Genomic DNA, 16,510 nt, shown 5'->3' with positions numbered 1-16,510 from the left:
TTTTCTTTTAATGTTATTGTTTTTTGCTTATCTTCTTCTAGATTTTTCTTTACTTCTATTTCTTTGCAGTCCCGCTCAGTTATAATTTCTTTTGATTCTTTCTTTCTTCTGTGAAACTTGCCACTGTGGATTGAGATTTGAGATTTCCTATTCTGCCAATTATTTCTGCTACAGACAATTCTGCTTTCATAAGTCTTATTTCTTTTTTAAATCATTCGGGAATATACTGCTTTGGATATATGTTTTCTTGGGAATCCACAGGGTTCTCTTCTTCAAAAAGTATTGACTAATTTTCCTTTGTTTTATAATATTTATTTTTTTTATTCATAGATTTTGGGACTCTTTAATGTGATCTGGAAGTCATATTCCCCATTCTGTTATCTTCCTTTTTGGTTTATCTGCTTATGCTTGAGGTCTCTAATTAAGTTTTTTCTCAGTTGACATCTTTGATAATTTCAGCTCTTTTTTCCTTCTTATTTTCTTTTACTGCTTTATGACTCCATCCCTAGTCACTGTGGTTTCTCTGAAAGCTAGACCTCAAAGTCATGGTGCCTGAAATGAATGACCTTCTTCTATTTGCCTTTGAGATTCCTATACTTCCCTCAAAATTTAACTCAGTTGATACTTATTTACAAACATTTGCTTGACTACCTTATTCATTCTAGCTGAAAGCATTCTCTCCTTCTAAAATTTTTCTAGATCATATTTTTAGACCCTTACAATATTTCAACAGCTTCTACCCCAAGGAAATGTGTTAAGATTTGTGCTTTTAAAAGATTACTTTTGTTGAAAATGGATTAGAAAGGAGTCTTGTAGCTGGAAGACCAGTAAAGATGCTAAAAATCAAATAACAGGCAATAAGAACCTGAAATACAAAATATTCACTTTCAAAGATTCATAGATATAGGATGATAGAGAAATCCTATACTCAAATCCCCTCATTTTACAGATTAAAAAACTGAAGCTTAAAGAAGTAAAATAATTAGCTCAGGGTCACAAAGGTAATAAGTAATAGAGATAGGCTATGAATAATAACACTATCCCATTTATAGAGAAGAGTATAGCTATAATTGCTGTTAAATTTGAAGAAGCAAAAGATACTTTAAAATTTTTGTATAGTCACATATGATCTATAATTTGAAGGTCTACTTCACAGCTATGCAATTATATAAACTGATTTGACTTGAAAACAATAACAATGATATAGCATCGCTGACACATTTTTTTGAAATGGTTATCTTTAGGGGTGGTACTTAAAAGAATTTCATATTGAAGTATCAGAGAAGAGTAAGAATTAAATGATAGTTTCAGGAAGACTTGCATTTGAAACTTACTACTTAACTTTTCTGAATCTCAGTTTCTTAATCTGCAAAATAGAAATAACAATACTATATATATAACACAGTGTTGTTTCTGAGAATCAGATGAAATGTGTATGTAAATCACTTTTACATTCTTAATAGGAAACGCAAATGGAAGTTATGTTGATGAGGAGGAGGAGGAGGAGGAAAAGGAGAAGGAAGATTACAGTGGTAGTGGTATTGGAATTCAAATAAATTTGAAATAATCTGTCACTTTAGAAAAATCGTTTGACTTTTTGGGAACTCATTTGTTCATTTGTAAAAATAAAGTAGTTGTACAAAATGGTATCTAAAGTCTCTTCAAACTCTAAATCTATCATCCAAATGATTCCACAAGTTAAATTTTAAAATTCATAGTTTGATCTCCCACTTCAGTAAAATCTACCTAGTAAAAACCAATATTCTTTTTTTAGTGTATGAATATAATTCTCTACTAAGCAAGAGTTTAAGCGGCTATTTATTAAGCTTATTTAAAAACAATTTATCTTCATGGGTTCTGTGATTTCTATGATAGGAAGAGCTAGCTAGGAATTCCCTCCCCCAATGCAGATCAGTACACAGTGACTTGCTCAGGGTCACACAGCCAGGATGAGCCGGCACAGGGATGTAAGCACAGGCCTGCAGATGACAAGTTTTCAATCTACATCACACTGCCTCTCAGAAAAGAAAATCCAAGGGTCCTAAGTTTCTCCACAGATGACTAGCTAGTAGTACACAAGCACTTATAACATTGCTTTTTGATTCTTTGATGTCAGCTCTTCTCTCAATGAGAAGTTCTGTCACTACAGGATTGTTGCCTCTTATAAGCCATGGGAGTTACAGTCTGACAATTCTGAGGCAGGATAATTTCGCTGATTGATCATGTGCTATTGTCATAGTAATCCTATTCCAGATGAGATGAAATATAGGCTAAGACATTTGGGGCATTTGCCTTACTTATGAGTTGGGGGTGTGAAGCTATAATCTGTGGGGTGATCATTTACTACCTCTAAATCAAAATGTCTTGAGCAAGAGAATATGTGGAATCCAGGCAGCTGGATGGGATGGTCAGTGTGCATGAGCTCTCGCCGGGCTGCTGGTCGGTGCCAGGTTCCCATCTTCTTGGGGGAACAGGAGGGCTCTTTAGCCCTGGCTGGAGTGTAGGTGGAGGGCGGGCGCTGAGTGAAGGGACAGTGTTTCTGCCCCCATCCCACGAGAGGGAAGACTTTCTCGCTTGGAACGTACAACTGTGGAACGTACAACTGTGAAGGAGGCCTTTTCACTTCTCACCACTGAGGTGAGCGGACAGAGGTGGAACGTGATGGGAGGGGCTTTGACCATTGGAATGAGAGAAGAGGACTGTGGGGAAAACTGCTAACTGAAGGAACTCAGTGAGTGTGGAGCATGGACCCGGACCTGTGCAATACCTTGCCTCCCTTCCCTTACCCTGGAGAAGAAGGTTCCCCTATGTGCGAGAGCATCCATTAGAGGAAGAACAAGACAAAAGTAAGCTGCTGAAAGGGGCTGATCCCTTAACGTCAGGGGGTCACCCATTAATATGATCCTTTCCATCCCTTCACATTCCCAAGAAAGACACTTGCCTTTGTTTAGTAAGAGAGAGAGTGACCAGCTAGGTAGAAGACAAGACAGCTGACAAAGCAGCGAGGGTCTCCTATTCCCACTCCCCTGTCCCCTTCCTTGATTTACTCCAATTATTAAGCTACTTGAAAAATAGAAGATCGCACTCAGATTCATGTTGAAGGAAGAACAAAGAGAGACTGTGGCTAAGCTAAGCTTTAGCCAAGCATAAGACAATGAAATCCAACAGTGACAGTCTGCCTGCCAGACAAGGGGGACTTCTGGGGTTCAACTATCAGGCAATCCCAGAGGAGTGAACCTCCCTATTTCCCAAAAGTCACTCAAAACACCAGTCCTGTCATCTTTAACCTACCCTTACCCAGGGGTACCTCTATTGTGGGTTGAGAGAAGAGAGGAAATGTCAAAGACAGTCTCTCAGCAAGGGGTATCTCTCCCCTTTGACCCCGCCAGCAGCCATACTCCCTCTTTCCTTCAAGTCCTCCATTCCCTGTTACAAACTCTTCCTTATCCTCAATACCTCTTCAAAGTTCTTCAATCCTATGTTTAATTACTTTCAACCTTACACATTTGTAGAAAACTTAGTAGCTACCTCTTTGTAATCTATTAAAGGTCAGCCCTTCAATTTGGAACTATGCCCAAAGGGCGAGAAAAGACTGTCTGCCCTTTGATCCAGCCATAGCACTGCTGGGTTTGTACCCCAAAGAGGTCATAAGGAAAAAGACTTGTACAAGAATATTTATAGCTGCGCTCTTTGTCATGGCAAAAAAATTGGAAAATGAGGGGATGCCCATCAATTGGGGAATGGCTGAACAAATTGTGGCATATGTTGGTGATGGAATACTATTGTGCAAAAAGGAATAATAAAGTGGAGGAATTCCGTGGAGACTGGAACAACCTCCAGGAAGTGATGCAGAGTGAGAGGAACAGAACCAGGAGAACATTGCACACAGAGACTGATACACTGTGGTACAAGAGAACGTAATGGACTTCTCTACTAGCAGCAATGCAATGATACAGGACAATCCAGAGGAACTTATGAGAAAGAACACTGTTCACATCCAGAGAAATAACTGTGGGAGTAGAAACGCAGAAGAAAAACATGTCCTTGATTACATAGTTAGATGGGAATATGATTGGGGAAGTTGACTCTAAATGATCACTCTAATACAATATTAATATGCAAATAGGTCTAGATCAGTGATACATGTAAAACCCAGTTGAATTGCTCATTGGCTATGGGAGGGGGGGAAAAGGAGGGAAGAGAAAGAAAATAAATCATGTAACCATGGGAAAATATTCCAAATTGAATGAATAAATAAATAAATAATTTTTGAAGTCAGCCCATCACACACAATTAATGCTTATATTTGTTTATATGCTTATATTCAATCTACACAACTACACAAATTTGCTATAAATAACATAACACATTTACCTATTTCCACAACGTTCATGTAATACATTTCAGTGTAATGCCTTAATAATAGCAGAAATTTTGGTATACAAAATAGAACACAAAGTTTTATCAAAACTAAATTGATCTAGACCCAATAAATCTTGAGAAATTGTAATTTTCAGAAATTATCAGGATCAACTATCTCAACATTCATTAGGTTTCACTTATAGTAACATTTTATTATTTTTATTTTCACTTAAATTTAAATTTACTCCTAAGAGGTGTAATTGTTGTTGGTTATTTTTTAAACACTTACCTTCCATCTTCAAATTAATACAATGTATTGTTTTCAAGACAGAAGAGCAGAAAGGGCTAGGTAATGGAGTTTAAACGACTTGCCCAGGGTCATACAGCTAAGGACTGTCTGAGGTCATATTTGAACCCAGGACCTCCCATCTCTAGGCCTGAATCTCTGCTAGGTGGCAAAGTAGAAAGAGTATGGAGCCTCAGGTCAGGAAAATCCAAAATTCAACTCTGAACTCAGTCACTTAATACCTGTGTGACTCTGAGCAAGTCAGTTAACCCTGTTTGCTTCAGTTTTCTCATCTGTAAAATGAGCCGGAGAAGGAATGGTAAAAACTATTCCAGTCTCTTTGCCAAGAAGAGCCCAAAGGGGTCATGAAGAGTCAGAAATGACTAAACAACAACAATTTCCTAGTAAAATACTGAAGATTTAATCTACAAAAGCACAAGAAAAAAAAACACCAAATATCTCAAGGTACATTTTAAATCTCTTATAAACAGCAGGTTTTAAAAATAACATGTATACTACTATATTTATACATTGGCAACTCGCTGTAGATGTTCACCATACCCTAGAATTAAAAAGGTTCATTCTGGATTCTATCCAAGGAGGGTTTAGCTACTTAAGTGCTATAAGGTTGTCATTATAATATGGCAATCTAATCTATAAGAAAGTATCTAAATCACTGACTTCTGCTTTTATATGGATTCCATGGTTTATTAATTTACCTAAATATTCTGGTCCTCATAAGGAAAAGAAAATATCTTATTCCTCATTAAGAAAATAATAAGTATAAGGAACTGGATTTTGCAAAATATGTGACAAATGCATAAAGGTACTTAAAGGCAGAAAAGAAATGAAGAATATTTTAAAACTATTTTCATCTAATTCACTATTCATATTTCATATAACTTATGATTCCCTAATTACTGTAAGAGAGAAGTTACAAAAGGAAAGGAAAAAAAACCAGATCCAGGAATTCAAAGGAATAGCTCAAGCAGGGGAAGGGCAAAGAAGAATCAAGATTCCAGGAAGGAACAGACAAGCTGGGAGAATTTTTAAAACTGCAAGCTTACTTTTGGTCAGCTCTCCTGGAGTAGACAGTCTGAGAGGAGGATCTCTGAGACAGAAGATCCCTCTGGATACTGACTACCTTCCAGTGAACCCCTAAATCTCTCTGGTTCCATCTGAAGACAAAAGTAGACTGGGACTTTCTAGAAAGCCATCTACTGAGAAGATCTCTCTTTCCCCAAATTGTCCTGAACTTCAACTCATAGCCAGACGAGCTTAGGACAAACCAATAACTGACTAAAAGGAGGGCCAGGCAGACAGCCTGAACCCCTCAGGATTTGGGGGGAGGTCAGTTGCTAATCTGTAGTATCTCCCACTTTCCTTACCCAGCATCCTCACCCTCCCTGCCCTGCGTGTTCTCAAGAATAAAGTGTTATCATTTAGATCAGGTCTGCCTGCTTGCTGATATCAAAGAAGGAGACTGAAGAGTTGGGGAGAATCATACTGTTCCCCAGTTCAAGACCAGGGCTGAGTGAACTAAGTCTCAAAGGGAAAGGTGGCAGTTGGGATATTGGGAGGATCCAGAGGCAAGGAATTTACCTGCCTCTCTACAACAGCTAAGATCAAGAAGGGAGGCAGTAGGTGCTTTCTCTAAGACTTTCTCCTCCAGTCCTTAATCTATCTCACAAACCTAATCACTGAGGAGACATATTCTGCCCTTCTGGAAGACAAATTGTGCTATCTTCCCCAAGGAGAAGAGAGGGGAGGATCAATTTCTTCCTCTCTCTATTTCTTTAGTTCTTTCACCCTCTCTCTCCAGTTCCCCAGTGTATGTGGGTGACCTCCTTCTGGTCATATTATTACATTACAAAAAAATTGATAAAACTTACACAAAATGTTGAGCCACTGTTTGATGCTATAACAGAGTGAATTTCATCTCCTATTTTGATTGATAGGTCCCAGTTTGCCATTTGTGGCTTCTGGACAGGAATTCTAAATATGAAGAGAAAGAAAAGCAATTAATATTTTTAAATTATTATCTCTTTCTGTAAATTGGTCTCCCCTACTTGTGTGTGTCAAAAAAATAGAATTAAGTTAATGATACAGATATAAAAAAACACATAAGGAAATAACTATCTTTTAAAATCCTATTTACAAAGCAGTGCCAAATCATAAATCAGATATTTTATAATAATTTGCTTGTAATTCACAATACACTTTCACAAAGAAACAATAAGTTTTTCATTTTTTAGACCAAGCAATTAAAAAAAAATAAAACCACAATATACCTTAAGCATAGTTTGAAGTTCATATTTATATAAAAATTTTAAAATTTGCAAAATACTTTCTTTAATCCAGACAGCCCCACAAGATTTGTAGTGTAATCTTACCCCAATGTTAATACTAAGGAAACAAGTTCCAATTAGTTAAATATCTTAATCATGATTTAATATCTAGAAAATCACAAAGGATTTGAACTCTGGTGGCTTGAATCAAACGCTAGTGCTTTTTCAACAACATTATAATACTATGTAGAAAAGTACTTTTATAGGGAAATGCACTTGCCATTTCTGTGGAATCCAAGAATACATTTTTTTCTATCCCAATATAAAGAATGGAGACAACAAGGTAGCTCCCTAGATGAAGTGTTCGGCTTAGAGTCAGGAAGAAGTGAGCTCAAATCCAGACTCAGATGCTTACTAGCTGTGTGACTCTGGCAAGTCATTTAATCTCTGTCTGCCTTAATCCACTGGAAGATGTAATAAGGGATGGTTTTGAATGGTAATTAATAACTACAGATCAGGCTGTTAATCTTCCACAAAAAGGAAATAGCAAAATACTTCGATATCTTTGCCAAGAAAATCCATAGGAAAGTAACTGGTGTAATATGGTCTGCAAGTTCATGAAGAGTCAGAAATAACTAAAAAACTGCACCATAACAACCACAAATTTGGGACAAGAAGCTAGTGATGGGTACTATGGCCTGGAGTATGAACTATAATGGCATAAGAATTAAACAGTGGCAACTATAGGGCAGAAGACAAATTACTCAAGGAACAAATGAGATGAGATATATGCAATATGGGATTAGAACTGTACATCAAGTGTAAATTTGTGGAAATACTTCTTGGGCCTGAGGGTCTCCTTCAACCTGACATTTTTTCTCTGTCTTAGATTCTATGGATTGTTCTGTTTCCTTTCCTATTGCTTCAGATCCAGGTTTTGTTTGCTTTCTATTTTAACCCATTGTTTTCTTCTACTTTTGCCTCTCATATTTTAGAACCAAACATCTCATAGCTTTTCACCACCTTGGAAGCACTGAAAACTTATAAATGCCCAGAATTAGCTGTGAAAACAGAAATGCCCAACACCCTGAAGCTTAATTCCAGGTAGGCAAAGCCTAACTGTAACAGAAAGTTCAAAGTCAAGAAACAGGTTGGAAAAATGAGTAATCAACAAAATAAAACTTGACCATAAAAACCTTTGATGAAAGGGAAGATCAAACTCTAAACTCAAAATAAGTCAACATGATGGAAAATAGCTACAAGCAAAGAATCAAAGGAAAATGCAAGTTAGAAATGAGTCCAAAAAGAATTCCTGGATGAGTGAAAGAAAGAAGGTTAAAAAAAAAGATTTTTAAAAATCAAATAAAGTGGGGTGGAGAAATAATTGGGGAAAGAAATTGTTGAAGTGCAAGAAATTTTTGAAAAAATAATTAATAGCTTTGTAAAAGAGGCACAAAAATACTTTTAAAATAACACTTTAAAAACCAGAAATGATCAAATGGTAAAAGGTAAGAAATCATATTGATAAAAACAACTACTTGGTAAAAGAAGCACAAAAAAATCACTTATGAAAATCATTAAAAATAAAAATTCATCAATGAAAAAAGAGGTGCAAAGGTCACTGAAGAAAATTATTTCTGAAAAATCAGAAATGGGCAAATGGAAGCTAATGACACTATAGATATCCAGAAATTATAATACTAATTCAAAGAATGAAAAATAAAAGAAAATGTGAAATATCTTGATGGTAAAACTGACTTGGAAAATAGACTGAGTAGAAATAATTTGAGAAATATTACACTACCTGAGAGCTATGATAAAAAAAAAAAGAACCTAGGCAATATATTTTAAGAAATTAAAGAAAAAGTATTCTTATACTTTAGCAACAGAGTGCAAAAAAACCATAAGAGGGAACAGAAACCACCTCAATACAACACAAGTGTCAAATAGGCAAAGAGCTGCAAGCCTTTCTTTAAAGCAAGCCTGCCAGACAACCCTTGGAAGCACACTGTAGGTCACAAAGGCAGCCAGGTCACCTCCACAAAATGCACAGTATTGATTCTAAGATGAAAGGTAAGGATAGTTTAAAAAAATAACTAAAAATAAAAGGTATTATAGAAAATGAAGTAATATCAATACTAAACATATATGCACCAAATGACATAGCATTCAAATCCCTAAAGGAGAAGTTAAATGAATTTCAGAAGGATATGGACAATCAAACTATACAACTTTCCTCTCTTGGAACTGGATAAATCTAAGAAAAATGACAAAAAAAGTTTGTGAATTGAATTTTAGAAAAGTTAAATATGATAATCTCTGAAGAAAACTGAATGGAAATAGAATGAAATATACCTTTTCTCTTCCATACAGTGCACATTCACAAAAATGGAATTTTAGGACACAAAAGCCTCACATCAAATGCAATAAAATAGAAACATCAAATTCATTGAAGTTCCTTGGTACTCCACAGGGAAGGGGCGGCTCACACTCTCAGACAGATTTCAAGACAGGACAGGGTTTATTTTGAACCAAAGGAAGATGGAGGGGAAGACTAAGGAATTAGGATAACCTAACACTAAGGGTTCTAGCTAAATTCCCACCTTTACCACCTCCACATGGAGATTCCTTCTATTTCTTCAAAGTTCCTTAAATCCCTACTCTGGCTGCCTAAAATTCTCGACTACCTGACTACCTGATGCTATTAATCTTCCCAGATAACTTTTGGAAAGATATATAGTTCTTCAGAGTAGCTTTAGGGTGAACCCCTTATGGCAGGGTTCAACCCTAGCAGGGTTAGGCCTAACATGGCTTCAGGCCTTCCCACTACAAACAGGTATACTGGTTTGCTGGTACAGATCTTCAGAGCAGCAGGGAACACTTTCTCAGTAGGCAGGAATCACTTTTGCATCTCAAGGAATGGAGTTCTCCAAACAGGAACACCAGAGTTGTTCAGGGATAAGAAACCAAAAACCCATCCTCAGCTTAAAGAGGTAGAGAATGGGAAGAAGTATCAGCTCCAAACCGTCATAGCAACAGGAAGTCAAAGAGACCCCCAGTCACTCCGGGTGTCCACCTTTGTCCATTCCCCGTGTTCCAGAATATAGCCCCTGTAGTTCCACAGCATGTGGTCAGGTCCAGCACACCTCTCTCTTTGCAAAATCCTGTTTCCCATTTGTATCCCATTTCTCTACTTCCTTCATTACAACATTCACAAAAATTGATTATGTTTTAGGACACAAAAGCTTCGCATCAAATGAAATAAAATAGAAACATCAAATTCATCCTTTTTAGACCACAATGAAATAGAAATTATGTTCAATAAAGATTTGTAGAAAGAACAATTAAAAATTAATTGGAAACTAAACAATGTGTTGGTAAAGAATGGGTGCCTTAATAAACAAATCATAGAAATAATCAATAATTCTAATAAGTTGAATGATAATGAGACAATATATCAAAATTTGGGTATATGCAGATAAAGCAATAGTTAAGGGAAATTTTATATATATAAACACAAAACATTAATAAAGTAGAGAAAGAATACATTAACAAAATAAAGGAAAGACTACATCAATGCACTAGGCAGACAACTAAAAAACTAGAAAAAGAACAACTGCCCCGCCAAAGAAACACCAAATTGGAAATCTAGAAAATAAAAGGAGAGATTAATAAAAATGAAAGCAAGAAAACTATTAAACTAATAAATAAGACAGGTCTGATTTTATGAAAAAATAAAACAGGTAAACCATTGGTTAATTTGATTAAAAAAAAAGAAAACCAAATTACCAGTACTAAAAATAAAAAGGGTGACCAGTGAAGAGGAAATTAAAGCAATCATTAGGAGCTATTTTGCCCAATTACATGCCAATAAACGTGACAATCTAAGTAAAATGTATGAATATTTACAAAAATTATAAACTGTACAGATTAATAGAAGAGGAAATGGGATATTTAAATAACCTCTTCCCAGAAAAAAAAAGAAATTTAAACAAACCATTAATTAATTCCCTAAGAAAAAATCCCCAGCATCAGATGGATTCAGAAGCAAATTCTATTAAACATTTAGTGAATAATTAATTCCAATATTATATAAACTAGTCAGGAAAATGAGCAAAGGAGTCCTACCAAATTTCTTCTACAATGAAAAGCTGGTGCCAATGCCTAAAGCAGAAAGAGCAAAAACAGAGGGAAAAAACTATTGGCCAATTTATATAATAAATATTGATGCAAACATTTAAAATAAACTACTAGCTAGGAGATTATTGCAATAAGGATCATTCCTGATGACTGGTAGGATTTATACCAGGAGTGAAGGACTGGTTCAGTAGTAGGAAAACTATCAGTAGAACTGACCATATCAATAATAAAACCAACAGAAATATGACAATCTCAATAGATGCAAAAAAAAAAAGCTTTTGACCAATTATACTATTAAAAACACTAGAAAGCATAGCAATAAATGGAACTTCCTTTAAAAGAATAAATAGTATCTTTCTAAAACAGATACAAGCTAGAACACTTCACAATAAGGTCAGAAGTGATGCCCAACTACTATTCAGTATTGTACTAGAAATTAGCAATAGAAGATGAAAAAGAAAAATTGAAAGAATTAGAATAGACAATAAAGAACCAAAATGATCATTCTTTGAATATGACAGGATGGTATACTTAGAGAATTAACTAAAAAAACTAATTGAATTAACAACTTTAGCAAAGTTACAGCTTATAAAATAAACCCACATAAATCATCAGCATTTCTGTATATTATTAACAAAGTACAGTAGCAAGAGACAGAAAGAGAAATTCTGTTTAAAATATCTATAGTTTATTTAAGACACCTGGGGGCTACCTGCCAAGATGAACCCAGAAACTATTTGAATATAACTACAAAACACTCTTTACACAAATAAAATCAGATCTAAATGACTGGGGAAACATCAACTATTCCTGGATAGGCCAAACCAACATAATAAAAATAACCATTCTACCTAAACTAATCTGCCTAATCAGTGCCATTTCAAACTACCAAAAATTATTTCATAGTAATAAAAAAAGTCACACAATTCACCTAGAAGAACAAAAAGAGACAAGAATATCAAGGGAACTTGTGAAAAAATATAAAGGAAGGTGGCCAAGTAGTGCCAGGTGTACCATACTATAAAATGGTAAATATCAAAACAATCTGTTACTGGCTAACAAGTAGAGATAGAGACCAATGGAATGGAAGAGATACATAGTAGACTAGAAAATGACACCAATTAATGTAGTGTTTGATAAATTCAAATATCCAATTTTCTGGCATCAGAACTTACTATCTGAACAAAAACTGGTAGGAAAACTGTAAAAGAGTATGCATAAACCAAGATAAAGTCAAAATGGGTATATGAATTAGATATAAATGGTAACACCATAAGCAAATTAAAGGAGTATGGAATTAGTTTACAGGTCAGATCTAAGGATAAAGGAAGGATTTATGACCAAACAAGAAATATAGTATATAATAAGATAAATTTATAATTTTGATTTCATTATAATTTAAAAGATTTTGGACAAACAAAACCAATATTTACCAAAGATGAGAAGAGAAAGAGAAAACAGGAAAAAAGTTTTACAGCAAGTTTCTCTGGACAAAAGGCTCATTTTTCAAATATACAAAGAACTAAATTAAATCAAGAAGTATAAAAGTTATTTCCCGATTGATAAATGGTCAAAGAAATACATACAGGCAGTTTTCAGGAGAAAACAAAGCTATCTATACTCATATGAAAAAATGTTCTAACTCATTATTGATTAGTGACAACAATAATAACATAATGAACAAAATGTATGAAACTGCTTTCAGTGATACAACGATCCAAGGTAATTACAAAGGGCTTATAATGAAAAATGCCATCTACCCTCCAGAGCAAAAAGTGGTGGAGTCTGAGGAAGATAAAAGCAGATCATTATTTACTTTATTTTTTGTGTTTTTTTTAATGTCTTTTTTTACAACCTGAATTCTGAAATATGTATGTATGATAGCTCATTAATTATGACCTTAGGGGAGAGCGTGAGGAAGGAGAAAGGAGGCAGAGAAAGAAAACTAAAAATATCAGAAAACAAACATCAAATATTGTTTATACATGTAAGTGGGGGGGGGACCATTAATAAAAGGAGAAAAAGGAATATAAGAAAACATTTTTACAATGGAGGGGAAAATTGAATCTCACTCTTATCTGATATAGTTCAGAGGGTAAAATATATAAATATATAAAAATATATACACATATGTATATACATATGAGTTTGTGTGTGTGTGTGTGTGTGTGTGTGTGTGTGTGTACACAAATACACTCAAAGAGGTTGAGAAATCTCTTACCCAACAGGGAAGTAGGAAGAGAAGATGACTAGAGAAAGTAGGGAGTGGTGAAGATAAGAGAAGTTATATTAAAGAGAGGCAATGGTCAGAGGTAAAGCACACTTTTGAGGAGAAACAGGGTAAAATTAAAAAAGAGGATGACAAATAGAAGAAAATAGGATGGGAGAAAATTCATAGTAAGCATAACTAAACAGGAATAAGAACTACTCAACCTTAAAATGGAAGTGAATAGAATGAGTTAGAAAGAAATCACAATCCAACATATTGTTTAGAGAAAATAAACTTGAAACAGAAAGACACAAAGTTAAAATAAGGAAACACAAGAGGAAATAGTCATCAAAATGTTATTACTGGGAGACATCAACTTTCCCCTCTCAGAACTAGATAAATATAATCATAAACTAAATAAGAAGTTAGGATGGTGAATGGGATTTTAGAAAAGACACATATAACAAATATCTTACATATATATTATATATATATATATATATACAGAAAGTACATTTTGTACTTTCCCAAAAAATTGACTATGTATTAGGGCATTTAAAACTCACAACCAAATGCAGAAAAGTAGAAATATTAAATGAATCTGTTCCAGACAATATCAGAATAAAAACCTCATTCAAAAAGGGTTTTGAAAGCTAATTGACTAATAATTAATTGGAAACTAAATAATCTAATCCTAAAGACTGAATGGATAAAAGAACATATGATAGACACAATCAGTAATTTTAATAAAGCTAATGACAACAATTAGATAATGCAACACTTAGGAGAAAATTTATGTTTCTAAACTCCTATCAGCAAAAAAGTAAAAGATAATATTGGACACAGTAACAGCAACAGAGTAATAATGATAAATGTTGAAAGACTTAGCTACTCTAATTAACAGAATTATTAAAGAGAACTCCAAAGACTTGTAAAGAAAAATGCTATCTACATTCACAGAGAGAACTTAAATACTTTGAGTTCAAACTAAAGCAAACTTTTTTCATTTACTTTATTATTCTATTTTTTTTTCTTTCACCACAGCTAATGTGGAAATATCTTCTGCATGACTTTACACATAAACTCGATATGATATTGCTTGCCTTCTCAATGGGTGAAGGGCTCAAGAGAGAAAAAAATGGAAATTCAAAAATTTTAACAATGAATGTTAATATTATGTATACTTATTTTAAAAAACATTTATTATTTACTATATGAAAGTCAGCACAGGAGACCAAAGAACAAAAATGTAACAGTATTGGCCAACAATGAGTTTTTATAATATAATAGAGTAATGAATAAACAAGTATAAAATAATAGAGGCAAATTAAAAATACAAACTATTTCAGATAAATCTGAAAAGGAAAAAGAAAGCTTTCATCTGGGAAGACAGGGAAAAATCTTACAAAGAAGTTGCACTTAAACTGGGTCTTAAGAAGGAGTTGAGCAAGTAGAGATTAAGAAGAGGCTCCAGGAAAGGAGGTCTGGACGTGGAGGCCAATGGCATGAATTCAAGAAACAGGAAGTAATTCAATTGGTATGGAACAAATATTATATGAAGTGAACTAAGTGAAGAAAGATAGGTTGGAGTCATACGGTAGCCCTTAAATTCTACTTTAAGAAGGCTGTATTTTAACCTATGAAGCAAACATGGGCCATTAAAGACTTATGAGCAGAAGAGAAACATATTAATGTATTTAAGGTAATTTTATTATCTGTGTGAAGGATTATTTATTGTTGTTTAGTTGTTTTGCTTGTGACTAACTCTTCATGACCTAATTTGGGATTTTCTTGGTAAAGATTATAGAGTGGTTTGCCATTTCAAAAATTCTCCAGTTCAATTTACAGATAAAGAAACTGAGGAAGACAGGGTTAAGTGACTTACCCAGAGTATGTAAGTGTCTGAGGCCTGCTGTAATGCAGAAAGATGAGCTTTTCTAACTCCAGGATGGAATAGATGATACTGGAGCGGGGTATATTTGATGGATACTAGATAACTAATAGATCAGTTAGTTGTCTTCTTTTGCCTACCTTCCTCCCTCTATATCTTCCTTCCTCGCTCTTCCAGCCTCTTCTTCAGCCTCTCTGTTTCCCCTCCCTATGTCTTCTTCAGCCTGCTTCTAAATCACTCAGGGTGAGCTATGATGTTTCAGAGGAAATACTCTTTTCTCTTCTTTATCTCAAGTAAGGGTTTATTGGGGAAAACAGGAAAGATGGAGGATGGAGGTTTCCCTATTATCTACAGTGAGTCTTAGCTTGGAGGATAGAGAGAAATGGCAATTCAGTCACTAGCATGAAACAGAGCAAGACAGAGAGAGATATAGGGACTATTGTCCTTCTTCTTCTGCCTTCAAATCAGCCAGGCCACCTCCAACTTGATTATCCCAAGTCCCGGAGATAAACCCAGCTTCTTCCTTCAAAGTCACACCATCAGCCAAGAAGCCCAGAAAATCAGTCAGCTCTTGCCTTCAACTGTTCCTGGTAACATTCCAAATGGAATCTTCCTTTGATTGACAGCTGATCGACCTCCAGTCATTGCTTCTTGTCCTTTTGCATGCCTTATAATTTCTCTCCTTTCCACAAGGCCTAGCACTTTATCAGACTGTGCCACCTAGCCCCTCTACCTGAAGGACTGATTGTATGAGGAACAAGTTGAAACCAGGGAAACCAATTATAAGAGTATCATAGTAGTCCAAAAAGAAGTGATGGGGGGATGAATTACTGTGGGCATTATGACAAGAGATGAGGGCAAGAATGCAAAAAATATTGTAGTAGTATTAGATGGACTTGACAACTGCAGACATAAAGAGGGAAAAAGAATGATTAAAGTTATTACAAAGTTTAAGTTTCAGAAGTTTTGGTTACTTTTGAAGTCAGTGGCACCATCGATAGAATTACAAAAGCTAAAATCAAGACCGATTTAGGGGGTCAGTTTTGGACACGCTAATGTTAGGCTTTTTGGGGACCCAATGAGATGAAGACATATGGCAAGAGACTAGAAATGTGGAACTGGAGTTCCAAATGGAGATTATGGAAGAAGAGATCTGTGGGAGTCATCAGTATATAGGAAAGAGTTGAATACAGAAAAATAGATAAAATGGTAAAGGAAGAGAGTATGTAGAGAGAAGGAAGGTGATCCAAGGGCCTATCCTGGAATGACACCCATGCTTAGCTAGGGAAGGGAAAAAACATTTATATAGCTTCCACTTTAGGCCAAAGCCTGTG

General features: G+C 35.0%; 1 protein-coding gene across 2 annotated transcripts in view; it reads right to left on the bottom strand.

The window, feature by feature from the left end:
• PCCA (propionyl-CoA carboxylase subunit alpha) overlaps positions 1–16,510 on the bottom strand; it is a 569,394-nt gene that overhangs the window by 190,894 nt on the left and 361,990 nt on the right. For both annotated transcript variants that reach the window (XM_007501342.3, XM_056807506.1), the window contains one exon: positions 6,541–6,643. In XM_007501342.3, coding sequence (XP_007501404.1) covers positions 6,541–6,643 — 103 coding nt within the window. The remainder of the gene's footprint in view (positions 1–6,540; positions 6,644–16,510) is intronic.

Source organism: Monodelphis domestica, chromosome 8, assembly GCF_027887165.1.
Source record: "Monodelphis domestica isolate mMonDom1 chromosome 8, mMonDom1.pri, whole genome shotgun sequence".
NCBI classification, from domain to species: Eukaryota; Metazoa; Chordata; class Mammalia; order Didelphimorphia; family Didelphidae; genus Monodelphis; species Monodelphis domestica.
Note: the sequence above shows the minus strand (reverse complement) of the source record. Positions and strands in the feature narration are given on the sequence as shown.